At 39.7% G+C, this 20,677-nt stretch overlaps 1 protein-coding gene across 10 annotated transcripts in view; it reads right to left on the bottom strand.

Moving 5' to 3' along the window:
* Positions 1–16,431, bottom strand: part of PTPRK (protein tyrosine phosphatase receptor type K) — a 550,719-nt gene extending 534,288 nt beyond the window's left edge. For 7 of the 10 annotated variants that reach the window (XM_036105421.2, XM_078054758.1, XM_078054757.1 and 4 more), the window contains exon 1: positions 16,069–16,428. In XM_036105421.2, coding sequence (XP_035961314.1) covers positions 16,069–16,165 — 97 coding nt within the window. In that variant the 5' untranslated portion in view covers positions 16,166–16,428. Of the gene's footprint in view, positions 1–16,068 lie in introns of all 10 variants that reach the window. The other 3 variants (XM_078054756.1, XM_036105511.2, XM_078054760.1) reach the window with 2 other exon arrangements.
* Between the last annotated feature and the right edge of the window lie 4,246 nt (positions 16,432–20,677).

Below are 20,677 nucleotides of genomic sequence, written 5' to 3'. Positions count from 1 at the left end.
CACTCCCCCTGCTTGTGTTCCTGCTCTCGCTATGTCTCTCTCTGTCAAATAAATAAATAAAATCTTTAAAAAAAAAAAAAAAAAAAAGAACTATAAATCTCCACCTCAAAGGAAACCTCATAACTGCTTTCAAGGCATGGCACCTGAATAAGTAACTGCTGGTAGGGCATCCTGCCTTCCATTCTCTCCTACCCTTTATTTGGTCATATTTGAAGCAACATGAGATACTTGTTTTTTTTTTTAAGAGAGCGAGCACAAGTGAGTGGGGGTGGGAGGGGCACAAAGGGAAAGGGAGAAAGAGAGAATCTTAAACAGGCTACATGTCCAGCACTAGCCCCACATGGGGCTTGATCTCAAGACCCTGAGATCATGACCCGAGCCAAAATCCAAAGTTGGACGCTTAACTGACTGAGTCACCCAGGTACTGCAACAACATGAGATACTAAAATTACAAGCTTTTTTTTTTTTAAGTTTATTTATTTATTTATTTTAGTAATCTCTACACCCAACGTGGGGCTCAAACTCACAACCCCGAGATCAAGAGTCGCACACTCTTCTGACTCGGCCAGCCAGGTGCCCTGAAAACTACTGTTTTTATTTTTATTTTTTTAAGTAATCTCTATGCCCAACATGGGGCTCAAACTCACGACCCCAAGATCAAGAGTCACATACTCTACAGATTGAGCCAGCCAGGCGTCCCTATGGTTTTCTAAAATGCGCTGCAACTGGGGAAGTTTGTGGTATAATTATGAATACGTGATGGGGGTGGATAAAGTGCCTCTTTCTACTGGTATCCTGATTCCAAACTGTGAGCAAACTGTTGAGAGACCCGGAAAGATCTTAAATGGATATGTAAGTGAACAGCATGGTTACTGTGGGAAATCCAGAGTACTATCCTATAGATTCCTGTACCTAAGCTAAAGGAGTGAACAACAGCCCTCAAAAGAATTTCCAGTCCTCACCTGGGATCTGTATTTCTGATAAGAATGAGCCAGAGATCTACTTTGCAGAATCTAAGCAAGAACTCAAAGCACCTGGATCCTTCTGGATATATCTGCTCTAATACTCCCTGGTTATGGGTTTCTCCAATTTCCTCATGCCAAAAGACAAGAAGCCAGTCTGAACCACACTGGTTAGAATTTACAGTTCCTATGTGTGTATGTGTGTGGATAGATAGAGAGATAGATAGATAGATATTTTTAAGTAGGCTCTACACCCAATATGGAATTTGAACTCAGGACCCTGAGATCAAGAGTTGCATGCTCTACCAACTGAACCAGCCAAGCACCCCAGTTCCTATACATATTATATTTAAGTATACTGTTATATAGTGTTTCCATTCCATTTATAGGTCTGCCATCCTCAATCTTTTTCCAATTCAGTATCCTTTAGGTATTTGTTGTAACTCATATAAGTACAAGTCTGCTTTCCAAATAATGACTGGGTCATGATTCTGGAGCACAAAACAGGCAGTCCAGTATGCATCCCCTTTTTTGAATGGTTCCATATTTAAGTTTACATATGCTACAAGAGTTTCTTTTATTGCTTTTTTATGCTCCTTTTTATTAAGACTATGAATTTGGTCAAATGCATCAAAATGGCATCTTAAGAAACTTCTTAAATGGAGAGGAGCTTATGAAAACACCTTCTGCCACCATAATCACAAAGACCTATGTTAGTAGGAACATCCAGTTCAAAAGTTTGTATCCAGGATACAAAAATCACATTATTATGGTAAACTGAATATTATAAAAGTATTTATGTCAGTGAGATTCAAACCTGCAGTGCGAAGAGCTTCTCTGATAAGAAAGTTGACAGGAATTTTTAATTATATCTGGAGAGCAAACATTTTCATCAGTGTAACTCAAGAAAAAGGGAGTTTTATTTCAATTAAAGCTAGAAGAGGTACAGTAAGAAAGTGAGAATATAAGAAATCTAAAGCTTGAGTGTAACATAAAATCCTTGTTGAAGTTTAGAGAGGCTTTCCTCTGCAATGACTGGCCACAGAGCAACTCTGGAACTGAGCTAACAACTATCAAAAGTTTAGCCAGACCCTCCAGCCAGATGCCAGGATTCTAAAATGGCTTTTCCCTGTTGACAGTGACTTGAAAAAGTCTTGGGGCTTAAATGGATTTGAAACTACCTGAGCTTTGGAAGATTAAATATCAACAGCAACCTTCAAAAGAAAAACAAAAACGTTATCTAGAATTCACAGGGAAATAGACGTGCCAGTAATTCATTTACTCAGCATGCGTTAAATGCAAATGGCACAGAACAGATGCCTTTCTCTCATTCTATAACCTTTGGAGAAACAACATTCTTTAGGAGCTAAGGAGGCATCCCTTTATCTTCTGCTAATGCTTATTATCTCATTTCTAAATCTGAGTACTGTTCCTAGATTGGACAATAGTATCACTGGGCTGGACACTTCTTGAAGTGGCAGAGATTTCACTCCTCAACTTTCTGCTAAATGCCCATTTGAATCTTATTCCCAAATTAGAGTTTCTGTATTTTTACCTGAGATTAAATCTGTCCAGGCAGTAAACATACTTGTTTCAGGAATGCCCCAAATTTCCCACCTTCTCCAACCTGGATAAGAAATGTTAAATGCATCTTCCAAAGATTTCTGAGATATTTATACCTAAAAGTTAATGCTTCTGGTACGCTCACTCTACATATGTAGATTTGGGGTTTTATTTGTGGTTTTTTTTGGTTTTGTTTTTGGTTGTTTTTTGTTTTTTGTTTTTGTTTTTGTTTGTCATTCAACCTAAGATTCTGGTTCTTTAGGAATCAGTATAAATTTGCCACTTGTTTTCATAAATACTGAGTGATATTCTTTATAATGTTTACTGTGGTCTTTGTTAATTAGGATACTGAGTTATTTCAGGCATCCTATTATCTACTGTCTGCTGGTTTTATTTTAAAGTAAAAGATACTGCAGTTATTTTTAAAGATAACAGCCTGGGATAAGATATTGTGCAAACATGGGTTAATTTGGTCCACTCATTAGGATGATGATAACAAAAGCTAAAGTGAATGAATTTTATTAATGTTTCAGGCACTCTTCGAAGCACTTTAACTCAATATTCTTCAAAAAAACATCAGGACAGGTAGGTGACTGGTATTATCCCATTTCACAGATGTGGTGTTGAAACTAAAGGAACATGGTTAGCTCCCATAGCAAGAAAATGTTGGAACCAGAATTCACACTCAAGCACAATCAGGTTCCAAAGTCTGTGATCGTAAACATTACGCTATATATTTTATACATGGAGATCAGCATTCCAGTGTCCCTTGCTTAAATATAAAATGGGCACAAAATGTTAGTGACTCAACTAAATTAAAATAAGTTTCTAAATTCAGGGGCTCCTGGCTGGTTCAGTTGGTGGAGCATGCAACTCCTGATCTCAGGGTTGTGGGTTCAAGCCCCATGTTAAGTGTAGAGATTACTTAAATAAAATCTTAAAAATAAAATAAATTTTCTAAACTTTAATTTTTGAAGTTTGGGTCTATGGAATTTGGGATTATTTTTCCTTAGAAAAATGTACACATCCAAAATTACTTCTCTCCTTCATTCACATACTGCAGGTCATTTGGGCCTCCTCTGATAACAGAGGTTCTAAATCCCCATTTCCTGGTAGAGCAACAGGTATATTTAAATGACAGTACTGTTGCCCCCTCCAAAATGAATGACTAAAGCACTAGGAATTGAATTTGCCTCTTCCAGGATACAGGTGTAAGGACAGTCTGGGGATTATCTGAGCCCACTGGATTCTGGACTGCCAGGCCTCTCTGCCAGCCTCTGGCCTCCCTCCCTAGGGGCTGCCCACTACTCGGGACAATGAGCTTCCCTGAAGCAGCAGCAGAGAGAAGGGTGATCAGAGACTAGAAAGGCAGTCAATAAACAGCTGTAGGTCACAGCAAATATGAATCCGCAGCCAAACAACCAGGGCCTCTGCATCGGAACGCTGTGACTGCCCATTTACATATAAGCTGGATGAGGCAGCCCTCCAATCTTCCTGCTCAAGTTCCCAGAGGGAGAATAAGTGACTGTGAGCCTCTAGAAAAACAAATGTGCTCTCTCCTCTGCCCAACTTGTTTACATTTGCTTACACTTCCGATTACTCAACTTTTGGGAAATTCCACTTGATGGAATTTTATTATCATTGCAGCAAATTTTTGCATAATGCTTTTTGGTAGGCTTCTAGCTTTTTGTGTGTAGACTCAGGATCTGGAAAGATTGCTGACACACTGGATTCTCCCAGGCAACTTCTAAAGTAGACCAGCATATTGTGAGAGACAGCCTGCACTTTGAGATTTGCCAAGCCACAGGCAGGGGTATGGTCAGTTACTGAATAGCCCCAGGCTTCACCCATGATCTCTAGATGTGAAGCTATGTAAAGATTACCACTCCTTAATAGTCATAAAAGTCACATATACTGCCGAAGTTCAAGGACAATGCCTGGCTTACTTGCCAGCATACCCAAGACCTGACACAGCATTGACACTTAGCAAATGTTCAAAGATAGGCAGAGTGGAAGAATTAAATAAAGACATACAAACCTTAACTGAAACACGCTCTCGCCAGCTAGGCACACCAGTTCAGATATCAGGAGCATTTTCTATTTCTTCATGAAAATACTCAAAGGAAAAACTACACTGTACATTAAACTTGCTATATATGATTACAGCCCTTAAAACATTTGGTTAAAATTTTTTCAATAAAAATATTTCATAATCATGTAATCTTTACTGACCTATTTGGAGAAAATACAAATACTATTTGGTAGCATTACAGAGTAAAGTTGACTTATAGAGAGAGAAAATAAGTATATAGGTGAAAATGAATCGGGGGGTACATTTTATGATACATAATAACAAATTTACTCACTGTTCACAAGAACATATGACACCACCTTCCCCAAAGCTTAGACATGCAAACAGATATGCAACGTATAACTGCAAATATACAAAGCATCTACTGGTTTCATTTCCATTGTTCAGCATATTATTTTTGCCTTCAGCAACAATTTATCAAAAGTTATACTGCCCCAAAAATAAATTACATTTTTTATGGTAGTTTAGAAGTTAAAAAATACTTTCACATATATTTCAATTTTACCTTTCGAAATTGTCCTACTGAGTAACTGGAGAAGATATTACAATCACTCTTCATTGTAATATTCCCATTTTAATGATAAGGAAATTAAGGATTCAGCAAAGAAGAATTACCTCCAAATCTCAGTGCCAGAAAGTAACAAAACTAAGACTAGCACACAGTCACATAGCAAGCCCGATGCTCCATGCACTGAATGGACTCTTCCATAGATCTCTAAAGGAACCTTTTGCTCTCTCTGAAGCAGGTCGCTGCCAACCCCTTGACCTCATATATTACCTAAGTACTTAAATGTCAGTTTAGATAAAGGGGCAATAATGGGCCAACCCTAGATAGCACTCTGCCTCAAGCGGCCAGGTTGTTAGGCAAACCATTACAAAACTCACCATTCAGGAATCACACACCTGATAAGAATATAAATAAGGGGTTAAAAAAAAGTCACAGAGAAAGCAGGCAATACACAGGGAAGAAAATAATAATTCAGGAATTTATTTAAGATAACACTCAAAGGTGCATGAACAGACACCTCCAGTGACAAAAAGAAGCATGCTCCAGTCAATAAATCTTCCACAACCATTGTCTTCACCCCTGTGTTGCCAGGCCAGCTGCTCTGTCATAGAGGTGCATGGGCATGACACTCTGGTCTAAACTGGCACAACCACGTTTGAGGCCCTGGTCTTCAGTCACATTCAGCTTTAGGCCACCAGCACAGATGTGTATCTAACACAGGCTGGATAAACCTCTCCTTGTAAGTGGGGAAGGCTGGGCAAACACCTGCTGCTTCTCTATATTTCATTCATTATCGAGTACCCCAGTTATCGTATAGCAACTCTTGAATATCCCATGTTGTACAGATATGCATTATAAAGTTAGGCAGCAGAGGGGAGAAGATCAAAACTATGAACAAGTACACCTTCACCTCCTGAGTTTTTCAAAATTAGTTTTCAAAGTGAAGAGTGACTAGGTTCTATTTCTCTGTGTCAATTAGCATCATTTATCACAGCTTAGCTTACCCACTGGCTTCTGTTAAAAATAAACAAATGCATGCATGCAAATACCTATTCATGTACATATGTAGGATATGTAGGATAACTGAAAACCAAGCAGTTATCTAAGATGGTCTCTTTTATTCACAGACATATTAATTATTATCACCTCCTATTTGGACTGTAATTTTAATTAAAGCCAATCATTAAGTCAGGTTTGCATTTGGAAACATTGTTTTAGAACTTCAAAATACAAACCAAAATAATTTTTAAAAAAGCTAAATAATTAACTACCTGTATAAATTACCATTAAGCAAAACAATGTATATGTTGGTGACAATACTGACATAAAAAATAAAAATCTTGAATTTGAGGGATGCCTGGGTGGTTCAGTCAGTTAAGCGTCCGATTTTTGATTTCAGTTCAGGTCATGCTCTCAGGGTCATGAGATCAAGCCCCACGTGAGGCTCTGCACTCAGCGTGGAGTCTCCTTGAGATTCTCTCTCTCCCTCTCTCCCTGCTCCTCCCCACCACACTCTCTCTCTCTTTCTCTCTAAAATACATAAATAAATCCTTAAAAAAAATCTTGAATTTGAGCTAAGTTCTTCCAAACTGTATGACTTTGGACAAGTGATATCAAATGAAGGGGTATTAATGTCTAAAGTTCCTTTCAGCACTTAAAATTCTGTGAATTTTTAATGTTGGATTTATTTAATACTGAGGTAAAGAGGATAAAATAATGAAAATAATAAAATTCATGCTTTAAAGCATGGCTTAGAAGATAAACCAAAAAAGAAACACTTCAAAAATCATGAACCACTGATCTTCAAGGCACACAAAACTGCCAGGTGCAAAGTACCTCTTTCCCCTCTTCCTCCGCCGCCCTCTTCCCCTTAGAGACTAAGGTTTAGGTCACCATGTCTTAATGTTACTACTTAGTGGTCCACAGCTGGGAACCATCTGATGCAACTGTCTTTTTCTCACCATATACTTTCTTCCCCATCAAAGGATGCACCCCGCTTTCTTTGCTTTTACTTCTCACGACTTATTTAATTCTATCTTGAGCAATCACACTGTAGTTCCATTGTCTTTCCAGAACTCATCCCCAGATCTGTTGATAACTGATGGTTTGATCCGTGGCGCCCCCATCAGTCCATGTGACCTGAGTGAGGATCTAGAGCTGAACCCAGAATTCTAGTCAACTAAGCCTATCAGTGCACTTACTTCCCCTCAGCTGGAGTCTCTGATTCACTGAATCTAATCAGAGTGAACCTCAGGGCCTTCGCCGGTGCAACCGCCACATAAAGTACACATTTTCATACTAGACTTGAACCAAGAATCTTGTGGTATGGGAGCTGCCAAAGCTACCATGCTCTACATGGAGCCTAAGAATGAAGCTCCTGGAGTGCCCCACAGGGAAGCTGAGCAGGCAGAAAGAGGTCATATCCCAATGGAATTATGTGACCTCTAAGTCAAGTTGCACCTGATCATCGGTTAGGAGAGAAAATAAATTCCTCTTTTGTTGTAACCAGTCTGAGTTGCATTTTCTGCCAACATGCAACCAAAAAAAAAATGCCTAACTGCTACATATATGTATATATTCGATAATGAATTTTGGCTTGACTAGTTCCTCACACTGTCACCTGAGGCAAGTTATTACTTAACCTCTCGAATCCTCAGTTTGCAAAGCAGAGAGGATTCCAATCTTCAAGGATTATCACGAGGATTTAAATTCACGTGAAACATGGACCATAAGGCCTGGCAGGTCGTAGGCACTCAGTGCATGGCAGCTCCTATTGTTGTTTTTGCAACTGCTCTTCTCCAACGTGTGAGAGAATAAATGAACCTAATTACTGCTGACAAGAATAAAAGTAGAAGTAGTACAAAGAGAAAGCTCTAAAATTTGTAGTAAAATTAGAAAATGTAACAAGTCAGATTCTTCAGACTCTAAAGCTCTTTAAGATGTTTGGAAGTACCTTTCTGGGTTTCTCTCCATCGCTAAGCTCCACTCAAGCACTGATCTATCCACAGTTAAACCTCTTCCTTTAAACACCAGTGTCTAGAATAAGTAAACATGGAGATCATTGATTTATAGTTTATTTATGAATCCAGCAACTATATATTTTGTATTTCAAACAACACAGGTTAAGAGACTTTCATTTCCAGTCAAACGTGCAGAGAATTCTGTTGTGTATTTCCCCAAACTCCTGCTCCCAATATTATAATACAACCAACTATTATGGGTTAACGTTAATTTATATTTCTTGTTTTCCATTAGTCTCTGCCATAACCATGTCATTATGCCGGTATATTCTGAATCGCTAGTGAATGGCAAAAACAAATATAGCAGTCGTGATTTAATCAGAGACTTCACTGTTAAAACAGCCAGCCAAAGTAGACACGTTTAGAATAGTAAATGGATAACAAAACACACTTACAGGCTCATTAATAAGAAGGCAATTAGGTCTTCTGGGAAAATTCATTTTCTAAAAGAATGCTAAAGCAAGCTATAAAATGCAAGTAAAATTGTGTTTTGACATGAATACTGTACACTATCTATTACATCATAATTTTTCTCTTCAGAAAACTGACAAGAATCTGTTCTTAAATATGAGCACAAAAGATAGTAAAAAGAACACCAGTGATATTTAATGCATTCTACCTAACTCCCATTCATTAAATTTGACTGTCCTATAAATGAGCTCCTTATTACAAAGATCCTTATATTACACTCAGAAGAAAAAAGAAATATAAAACAAGAAACTGCTTCTACTATTATTACCAGAGGGAATATCATTTCCTGTATCAACATATCAATATGCTAAATAAAAATTATTGGCCTATATCATGTTGGGTTCCTTGATAATATCTTTACCTTTAAATATTCTCACACAACACGTTCATAGCCAAAACCATTTAGCCTTATTTTTATTCTCTTATGAAAATACTTCTTTCAAAATCTCTGAGTATTCTTTCTAAAAAGTGAATAGTACTGTTGTTTTGATGTGTCTGGGGCATTAAATTATAATTAAATAAATACTGATCAGAAATATAATTCCAGGGAAATTTGTTTCATATTGTAATTAATCCCTTCACAATACTCTTATAATTCTACAGTAAAGTGCATGTGACAAATCTTTTCAAGCTGAGCTTTCTTTGTCCTAAAGCAGTGTTTCTCAAAATTACATGTTCAAGCAAATCACCTGGGGATTTTATTAAAATGCAGATTCTGAGTCAGTAGTTCTGAGAAGAGCTCTGATAAGTGACCACAAGATCATCACAAGTTCCCAAGATTGATGTTGCTCGTCCATGGACCACATTCAAGCAGCAAAATTCTAGGGCACCTTGGAGTTGATGAATCCAATGACCATGAGGCAGTCAGCCATCAATCCCTAGGTGGGGCTTCCTCTCTACTCTTGAATTTGTTGAATGACCTAAGGCAAATCATATCAAGGAGCTGTGGCCATATGAAGCAGCTGCTAGGTCACCTCACCACCCAATAAGGATTAGGGGAATTTCTGCAGCTGGTCAGCTGCTGCTCTGGATAGGGTTTGGAGAATCAGCCTGCAAGCAGCTGGTTAAGGAGCAGGCTGCATTGGGAAGGGTTTATAAAAATAGACACCAATCCGGAGGAAGATTTATTACTTTCTCATTAAAAGTATAGTACAACATATTATATACTATATAGTTCGTTCATCCATTTCAGTTTTTTCATCTATGAAATAGGCAAAGTAATTATCTATTTGCAATACTCTTTCCAAAATAGAAGTACAGGAGTTTGACTCCATCTGTAGATGTCCTTAGCTTCCTTCTCACCCAAACCTTTGGACAATGAAGTTCTATCACTGTTAAGATATGTATGTGTGTGTGTGTGTGTGTGTGTATGTACAAAATACATATATCTTTCAGCTTTCCCAACAAAATGAATGCAAATAAGAACTCACCTAGACATTCTTTTATTTGGCTTTATTTCTATCTGCATTCCTCTTAAGAAGATAATTCCTAGAATGACTAACCTATAGAAAAATTCAGCCAGCACTGCCCTGCTCATCATTTTTATTACCAGAGCTCTACAATCATATAAAGTGGAAACATGGATTATTTCACTCAGGACTACTTAATTTGCTCCTAAAACAATTGTAAGTGACAAAATAAGCCATTCGTAATTTTTATGGATTATCAACACACAGCCGAGAATCCCAAAAACTCCAAGCAGAGTTAAGTGGTAAAATGGCAATGTTCCACAACAGGATCGATACGGTCTTACACCCTGAGTCCAGTGTTTTCCCAGAACCTCAACACTCTGCAAAACCTCACAAAACTAGGTTGAATTATGTATGTTCAGTTTTTATTACTAAAATATTAACTACAAAAGAATTCCGATAAGACTACTTCAGGGAAAATAAACATCCCTCTCTCAACAGAATCTTCATGGAACTAAGAAAAACTCGTATGTGGAACAAAGTTTCTCTAAGAGCATTGCTCATAAAAACACATCTCTCCTAAGATAGAGCTTAAAGTTAATAAACTATCTACCTCCAGAGTTCTCACCGATATCAAAGATTCAAACACGTTTTTTTTCCATTTTTTCCATTTTCCAAAGCATAGTTGTATATAACTTATCTCACTCATCTCAAAATAACAGGCAATATGGTCCTCAAATGTGTTCTATCCCCACTTACAAAAAGGAACTTAAAGTCTCTCTTCCATTCAGAGATACCTAAGCACAAACACTCTGTGACATTAAAATATCATTTCATCGATTTACAACTTTATTTCTGGCTTCAATTAAAATTAAAATTAGCCTGGGCGCCTGGGTGGCTCAGTCGTTAAGCGTCTGCCTTTGGCTCAGGTCATGATCCCAGGGTCCTGGGATCGAGCCCCGCATCGGGCTCCTCGCTCCGCGGGAAGCCTGCTTCTCCCTCTCACACTCCCCTTGCTTGTGTTCCCTCTCTCGCTGTCTCTCTCTCTGTCAAATAAATAAATAAAAATCTTTAAAAAAAAAAAGAAAAAAAATTAAAATTAGCCTGATGGACAGACTTACTTACTCTGTTATCAAATACCAGTTTAAGACATCATGAACTGGGAAGATATCATTGTTCAGTAACCATGATAAACAGCATGAGTTTTGGAAAAAACAAGTCATGTTCAAAAGCAATTATAACCTTTTTAGACAAAGAGAAACACCACTTGATAACGGAACACAAAATAAATACATATGATCAAAGGATAAAGTCTGAGAGGAATACACAGAGGGAAATTTCTACATCTACAGAATAAGAAATGAATGTGTTTGGACAAAGGCAAAGGCTGACTCCAATAAACAAATCAAAAATAAGGTACTTTTTTCCTCTCTTTAGAAAAGTAAATAAAAGATCAAACAAGCACACACACACACACACAGAATTCTAGTGTTCTTTGTTTTGTCTTTAAGAGCAATCTGTAAACTCTCTTGATGTTTCCTGCTCTCAGTCCTGCAGCAATCCTCTTCCTGCCCTCCATGAAGAGCAAGTAGAGGAAATGGGAATAGCACAGGGCAGATGAGGACAGCATTTTCCATGCCTCTGAGAAGTACATCCATATTTAGCATGATTTACACTGTCTTTAACACCACCTTGAACAGACCTAGATCATGGCACTTCAAAAGCACTGGTAGGCAACAACACAGTTTCTCTATATAGGACCATTATCACATGAACTAAATGTTTTTTAAAGGCCATAAAATGTGTAGTAAACCATCACTGGTAGAAATATGAGATTTGATGGGAAAACTGGCATTCGCTCTGCATAGTGGTTGAGTCATATTTCCAGTTTTTAAGAACATGTCCAGCACCAAAAGATATTTAGGGGGAACAAAAAGACTGTGATGTTGGCTATGTGCATGCGGGCTTTGTTGTTGCTAAAGAGGAGTGGGAAGGAGTGTGGGAGAGGGGCAGGGCAGCAGAGGGGTTGATTTATTTTTCAAATTCGCGTTTATGAATACAAAGAGAAGAGCTGTCAGCAGCACACATGCCAAGCCCAAATAGCAGCCAGACCTGCCTCTTCCCGTCTGGGTAGGCCAGACACAAAACGACATCTTGCAATCTAGGAAAATCAGCAGAGTCAGATGTATGGAGAATAGTGAGAGAAAAAACAGTCCTGGAAATGTCCACTTATATATCATTACTAGTGTTAAAATTTATAGTTTTAATGAATTGAGGGACTGAGCAATTCTGGTCAATCAAAACCAGAAAATCAGCGCACAAACCTTGAAAGCTGTTTCTGATGTATTTTCCTAGTAGGTAGTAAGTATGAAAGAAATTAACTTCACATACAGAGACATCAAGGAGTCAGACACCAGGAAAGTGGCATTGTTTAGATGAGTTGCAAGGTCCTAAGGGATCAAGTGAGTGCACACTTACAGTGTGACATGCCAGGAACTAGATCAAGTGAGGATCTTGAGCTGCATTTCCAGGCTCACATCATACTAGAGACACAATAGTCCCTCTCTAGGTCATTGATAAGACTGCATCTAAAACGCTGCATATTTTTTTCTCCATACTCTGATGAAAAAGCTGAACAACCAACAGTTGAACAAACAGCTAAACAAATGACTATATATTTCTTCTATTGTTAGGAATGTTAATAACGACTCTTCCACAGGTAGAGCTCAAATAACAATTTACATGAGGTAAGCAAAAAAAAAAAAAAATTAAGGATAATTTCTCTCACTGTACTGATAAAATTAGAGTCTGGCCAATCTAGGATGTTTATGTTTAATAATGATTAAAATGAATGACTGGCAGAGGAAACACACACACACACACACACAGACACACACACACACACACACACACACACTCCTGAACAGCCTGTCCTCACTAGGTGAGTGTGGGAGCAAGCCAAGGAGACTAAAGTCAAGGCACTTAGCTACCTTAATGTATGACGCCTACACTCCAGAGAGCTGCATAATGCTTTACAACTTACAGTGCCAGTTCACATAAATTATTTCATAAAAACCAGGTGGAAAGGTTAGGACAGGTATTATTATCACCATTTTACAGATGAGAAAGCTGAGTTTCCAAGTAACTTCTCTGTGACTGGTTTTGTCAGGCATCTGAGTCCCGAGACAGAAAACTGTCTTACGTTATAATATCAAGAGATAACAGCTACACAACCCCATGAATGTCAGTGCATCTTTGTGCTTCTATTCCTCAGTTTCCCCAGGTAGGACACTAGTATAATTTTAAGTGAAAGATTAAGCTAAAATAACGTAAGTTGATATTTACAGGCTGTTCTGGTTTTAAAGAGGCTCACCATGCAGCATTTTTACACTTTCATTCCAAAAGCTAAGGAAAAAGTCCCAGTGATAAAAATATTATTAAATTTGTGGTTTAAAGAGAGAACACTGGATGAGTATATGACATATCCAACAATCCTTAGTCCTTCAAAATTTGCTTTTGAAGTGTACTACATTAGAAACCACATCATAATATCTAAAAGTGGTAAATTGGCCTTAATGGATGTGATTTAAAAGACCTATTTAACAGGATATTCAAAAATTCTGAATATATATTTGTTTTAGACTTTTAAAGCATTTTATTCAAATTTCTCAAAAGAACTAAAAGTTCATTATTTAAAGTAGAATCCAAGAAAACAAACAGCAAGAAAGAAATATACCTTCAATCTCTGAATTTATGTATTTACAACAAATCTGACTGCCATAAAATCTGATGATAGTAGAATACCAAGTGGCTTAGGATAACCAGAACATGAAAATGTTTACAAAGCAAACTTTTAATTCATGGAGAAAGGCAGATTCACAATCTGACTTTAAACAGGGGGAAAAAAGCATGCAAATCCTGAATGGCAAAATTTCTGAGATATAGTCCTACAAGAATTGCATTTATTAGGACTGCACATTCTCTTACTTAAACATAACTTAAAGTCAAAGGTTTCACTTTGTCACTAAAGCAAAGCCAGGCATATTTGGTAAAATTACTTAGAACTGGATGTCTGAGAACGCAATTGTTCATTAGAGATATCTAAACTCCAGAGATCAGAAAAGCTCATCTGCACATTCTGTTGGAGGGAATTTAATATTTACTAAAGGGTAAATAAATAACATTTGAAACGAGAAATATAAAAGTTTCTTTACTGCTGAAAATATACCCATCAGCTGTTGAGACGTTAATAGTTCCAACTCTTGAATACATGTAAGTCTAATCATGCAACTGGTAGAATTCAAACTTTCAATTAACAAACTACATGCCTTTTGAAGCATAGGCTCTCAGTGCAGTGACAAACACTGTGCAGAAATCAATACCCACTCTAACTTGCCTGCACATAATGACTTACATCAAGCACGGTTCCAATACCAACCGGCATTATATGTCAGAGATGCATTCAGTAGTAATGCTTACTCCAGAAAGAATTAAATTAAGCCATCGGATCACTCATTGCATAGATCTGTTGTCCTGCATACATCACCAATATACATGGCTTTTCCTCTACACGCTGCATTTCATAATCTGCTTTAGTGCACAACACATGCTGCCACCTGAATCTGTGGTCTAACTCCTTTGATACAAGCGTTCTACGGTGGGGAAGAGGGGATGTAAGGGAAATAAACATTACTCCCGGTCACAACAATTCTGAGTTTATTTCCAGGAAACAGGGCAGCCACAACAAGGAGAGAAACTGACAGGCGCAAAGTTAAGTTCGGTCTCCGACCCTGCGGCCTCAGCCAAGAGCGCGGCTGTCACTTTCCCGGTGTTCTCCGTCACCATCCGCACCAAGACCCAGGGCAGCAGATGCGCTTGCCAGCCAAGCTGAGCTGGGTGGACTGGCCAGAAAAGTTGTCAGGACCCGCGAGCAGCAGACAAGCGCCCGGGAGCCCGCTCCCCAGCATCCACCTGGTGAAACGTCAGAGCCCCAAGAGGAGAGAACGAAAGAAGCAACTAACAGAAAAGAACAAAACTGGAAGGGTAGAGGACGGGACTGGGAGAGACGGGGTTTCACGGACTTCTGTAAGTGGCTTTACCAAGAACCCAAAGAGCCAACCTAAAAGAGCACACCACATCCCTCCCTTTGTACTCTGCCGGCTATCGCTCGCAGCCCCCATCCCCGAGGCGGGCTCCCCCGGAGGAGCGGGCTGCCACAGCCGGGGTCAGGCTCCCCCCGCCCGGCCCCCAGACCTCGCTGCCCAGGACTGCTCGGTGTGCGTCCTTAGAATCATATTTCAAAACATCTTACAGGCTCCTCCAACAGACACACGGAACCTACTCCACGCAGTGCCCTAACGCACAGGGCAAAACCAGGAGCAGCCAACGCTGGGGGAGGAGAAAGGGACCGGGGGAGGGACGGGGAAGTAGTTAGACAATAGTCAAGGGAGGTTATTCCCGGGACAAAAAGCACCTGGCAAAGCGCGCCGAGGTCTGTCCCTTCCAGTCTCCACATTTCTGACAATGGCTTCCCGGGCGGGGGTGGGGGGGAAAAATATTTTTTTTTTTTTCTTGAACGCTCTAGAGGCAGACAGCAACAAGCCCGCACCACGAGCAACAGAGTAGCCGTTCCCCAGTCGTAACTACTTTTTCCTCCCTCTTCCCCAGCGTGGTGCAGCGTGCGCTGGACGCGGAGGCTACCAATTTCCCAAGAAAAGCAATGTCTCCCCACACTCCCGGGCAGCCCTGCCAGCCCTGGCCCCGAGCGAGCCTTCGAGAGGAACAATGGGTCGCGGGGATGAAAGTTACCTGAGCCAAGTGGCGCCCAGCCCGGTGCCCCGCGTCCCACCTAGCACAAACTCTGGGGACATCTCTCCCTCTGCCCTGTGCTCCCGCCCGGGCCGCGAAAGCTTCCCCCGAATCGTTGCCCCCCGGCCCTGGCGAGGAGCCGGCTCCTCGCGAGCCCCGGGCCGGGGGGCATTCGTCGGGCTTCCGGACGCCCCCCCACCCACCCACCCACACGCCCACCTTCCGGGCCACTCACCTGCGGAGAACTGGCCTTGGGCCGACCCCAGGGGAGACCAAGGGGAGAGGAGCAAGAGCGCCACAGAAACAGGCAGCGCCGCCGCCGCCGTATCCATGTCGACTTTGGGAGAAGTTTCAAGCAGCTTTGCAAAGAGCTGCCGGGTGGATCGCAGCGAAATCCACGACCGAGGTGCCAGCCGGGCCTCGCGGGATGAGGGCGGGAAGTCCACAGCCGCCCGCCGGCACTTTTTCCTTCTTCGCGGTCCCCAAACTACCTCTGGGGCGCAAGCGTCGCCCGCGTCGCCGGCCGGCCGCGGCGGCAGCTCTCCATGCTCAGCGGAGGCTGCTCCTGTTAGTCAAGAGTTACTTTGCTCGGGGAGGGACGGGGGCGGAGCCGGGGGTGACGTCGCCCTGCCGGCTCCGGTAGCTTCTGAGGAATGCAGGCTCGGGCGCGGCGCCGCCGCCTCCTGCCGGAGAGACGCGCGCCAGCTCCGGCCGCGCGCCTCGCGCCTCTCGCCGCCTTTGTTCGCCGCCCGCCGCCGCTCGGGAGAGCGGGCGGGAAAGCGGACCCGCGCCGTTGGCTACCCTGTTGCAGAAATCGGAGTTTGAGATGCGAGTGTTTGGTAAGCAGTGTGGCGGGACCACAGAGGAGGAGCGCGGAGAAAGCCCCAACGCCCGAGCAGAGGCGTCCTGGGCTTCCCTGTCCCCGCGGTGGACGTCCCACCGGAGCGGATGCCGGTAGGAAGAAGCGGGAGTGTAGAAGCGCCCTAAGGAAACACCCACCTGCACTGAAAACTCACTGTTCTTTATTCCTGTAATAAGGACTAAGACACCCCACCCCCACAGAAAACTTATTGTTCCTTATGATATAAAAATAAAACTTGAACTAAAATAAACGTTCGGTAACTTTCCAGTGTGAGCAGCTGGCGTGTCTCCTTTCTGGTTTATTTGTCATTTGCCGAATATTTGGATTTACGCTCTGCTTCGCTGACTTTGCTTGTGGTTCTGAAACCTTCCGGCCTCTTTCCGCTTCTTCCCTCAGGAAGAACCTAAGAACTGCATCAGGGTTTAGTATCTTTTCCTTTCCCATAGGTCTGCGGGAGTAGAAAAAAAGGTTTTTTGCTTTGTTTTTAATATCTAATAGGTACTTAAGACAGAAGTATTTAACGAAAGGACTTTACACTGACAATGAAAACGGCAACGAATGATTTCATCCGGAAGAAAATGATGCTCTATTATGACAGTAAAGTATTTTACAGTTTGCTAGTTCTTCAGCAGCTTGAAGTGGTTTCACCATATGCCACATTTACTTGCTTCTGTGAACAGACTATTTGGTTGCGCAGTATATCCATTTTGTAAAATTTTCAAGTAAAATAGATGTGGTCACAATTGAATAGATATTTTTATTAAGAATTTTAATGTCATATATACAATTCCTAGAACAATAGAAGCTATTGATTGACATCTGTCAAGTACTCATATCTTTAGTCTTTGTAAACAACACAATGTGAAATTCAATTTAACATTCATATAATTTATTTACCGAGCCATGTATTCCTCGCTATCAATGACCAAGTTTATGATAGAACTGGAAATATATCTATATACATATATATGTATAAAATCAGGAAGAAAAAGACTTCAAAAATTTTGCTAAGAGTAGAAGCTTGATTAAACAGAATTTGGAGTCTTCTGGCTGGCTCAGCACACTGAGTAGCCCAATGCTTGTCAATTCAATTCAGCACAATGAAATTCATTTTTCCTTAGGGTGCAGGGTACAATTTGTTTTTCAACTCACTAACCTATAACTGTTCAAACATCACTGTTCTATTTCTTTGATTGAGGGACATTCCTAAATCCTAAGTAACAAAAAACTGAAGGGCATATCTTTCCTTTTTGAAGCAGTAAGCAGAACTTTGTAAAATTTAGCAGGAATATGCCTCAGGAAAAACAAACAAAAACCCACCACCCATATACTAATTCACCTGTTCTATTCTTGAAAGAAAGATGAAGGAAGTTCATGACTTGGTAGATTTGTTTGTTTAAACACACAAAATGCTTGTTTGAAAAATTGACATACAGTGCCAGGGGAAAGTCCACACACAGTTCTTACCATGCCTGTTCCTTGGGTCAACTGATAGAAGATTCATTTCACTTTATCTATCCTGGAAGTAATAACAATAACAGGCAATGTTTACAGAGCACTTACAATGTGCGAGGCATGGACTTAAGATATGCAGTATCTCGCTGAGTTCAGACAACAATCCTTTGACATTGGTACAATTATTACTCCCATTTGACAAATGAGGAAACAAGATTAGGGATTAAGTAATTTGGTCATCAGCACATATCTGAGTGAAAAGTGGGTAAGGGGAAATAAGGAAAGGCAAGAAAATTCTCAAAAGGAATCAGCAAAGTAGCAAGAACAACTTCTCACTGAAAGTCAAAGGAATAAAATAAAACTTTTAGACAAGTAAATCAGTCCTTTTGTCCTTAGTTGTCACGAATGCTAGCTGTAATAACTAACGCTGGCCGGAGTGGATTGAAATCTTTTGAGGAGAGTATGTTTTTCTTCCGCAAGGTATTTGGCAAGTATTTAGAACTTACTAGATCTCTGTTTATTTCACAGAAAATAGAATGAATGAATATATCTATCAATTCATAGAAGAAGTATAAATTTGGTATAACTTTTAGAAAAAATTAGATAACATGTATTAAAAATCACTAAAATGTTCATATTCTTCAATCTACTGGCTATTCTAAGGAAATAAACCAAAATATGGAAAGTGTTGTATACACAAAGATATTTGTGATTTTCAAAAGGGAAAAGTGGAAATCATATAAATGTCTAACAATAGGCAGATTCATGAACATTATCTAGATAGAATATCTCAGAGTCACTAAAATGAAAGTTATAAAAAAAAAAAGGAGCAAGTTGCAACATGGGAAAATGCATATGATAAAATGTTGGGTAAAAAACACCAGAAGACTGTATAGAGTTTCAGTTTGGGAAGATGAAAACATTCTGGAGATGCACCGTAGTGATGGCTGTACAACAATGTATACTTAATGCCACTGAACTGTATACTTAAAAATGGTTAACATGGTAAAATTATATGCAATATATGTTTTACTACAATAAAAAAAATAGAAGACAAAAATCAAAATGTACTATGATTATAACGGAGAAATAATGAAGAATGAAAAAAAAACCCATAAACCATAATACTGATAAAATTAGTAGTAGATATAGAATAATAAAATTTCATAATTGCCCTTCTCTATTTTCCTACCATTTGGGGTATATGGTGAAAGTATATCTTTTAAAGAGGACAGGTTTGTATTTGGATTGCAGATTTACCACACAGTACCTCCAGTCATCAATTTAGATCTGTGTTTGGGAAAATGTTTTCTGTGGAATCCCAGTTTTATCAAAATTTCATAAGTATGTTGGAAAATAAGGTCTGAAGATCAGATAAGCTTGGAGAACTCTGAATTGAGCAAAGTTAAAAGGTTCCTTTACCAAAACAGTCTCCTTTACTATGTAGTACTTTTTCCATGGTTATCAATATGGTATTAGGCACTGTGAATCTGGAGGGGGGAAAAGAATGCAGTTTCTCAAAGTTTTGGACCATGGAACTCTTTAATAAAGAAGTATTTCTCACAAGTAGGATTTCAGGGAACAGAGTTTGGGAAACACTGCCAACTAACATTTAATATCTCTATATCTCAATTTCCTTCATATGAAAATGAGGTTAATCAATCAGATTTTCAGATAACTAAAAAAAATACAGTTGACTTAAACTGGAGGGTTAGGGGCACTGATCCCCTGCACTGTCAAAAAGCTTCATATAACTTGACTCTCCAAAAACCATAACTAATGGCTAACCTATGGTTAGCCTATGGCTAACATAAATGGTTGATTAGCATATATTCTGTATGTTATATGTATTATGGACTGTATTATTACAATAAAGCTAGAGAGAAAATGTTTAAAAAAATCATAAGAGAAAATACATTTACAGTAAACTGCACTGTGTTTATTTTTTAAAAATCTGCATATAAGTGGACCCGTGCAGTTCAAACCTGTGTTGTTCAAGGGTCAACTCTATAGATTTTTAATATAGATATAAATTCAATTATAGGTATAGATATAAAAGGGCCTGGACAATAATAGTCGCTGAGTAAATGTTATTTTCCTTCTCTCATTCCACTGAAGGATTATGCACAAATCTGTACCCAGCAGAAGCAAAGTTTTTATTTACCCAGTGACAGACCATGAGTACCCACAGCATGTGTTTATAAGCAATTAGATAATATTCTCAGCTTGTTAATAATAATTAATTGCTTACATATGCTTTTCAGTTTGTAATGCCTATTCACCCACATGATCGCAATCTATCCTCAGTCTATCAAACCCTAGGAAGATTGAAGCCAGGGCAGGTAGTTTTACTAATTTCACTTAACTGATGAGGAAAACCAAAGCTTAGAGGGATTAAAAAATTGGCCAAGCTTTGACACGGTCAATGGCAGAGTTGTCTCTTTGACCTGGGCATTCTGACTGCGAATCTCATTCCTACCTTCCTGCCAATGACTGTGTACCTCATTCTCATCTCTAAAAATGTTCG

This window comes from Halichoerus grypus, chromosome 9 (genome assembly GCF_964656455.1).
Source record: "Halichoerus grypus chromosome 9, mHalGry1.hap1.1, whole genome shotgun sequence".
Classification (NCBI taxonomy): Eukaryota; Metazoa; Chordata; class Mammalia; order Carnivora; family Phocidae; genus Halichoerus; species Halichoerus grypus.
The sequence above is the reverse complement of the archived record's forward strand: the minus strand, read 5'-3'. Positions and strand labels throughout refer to the sequence as shown.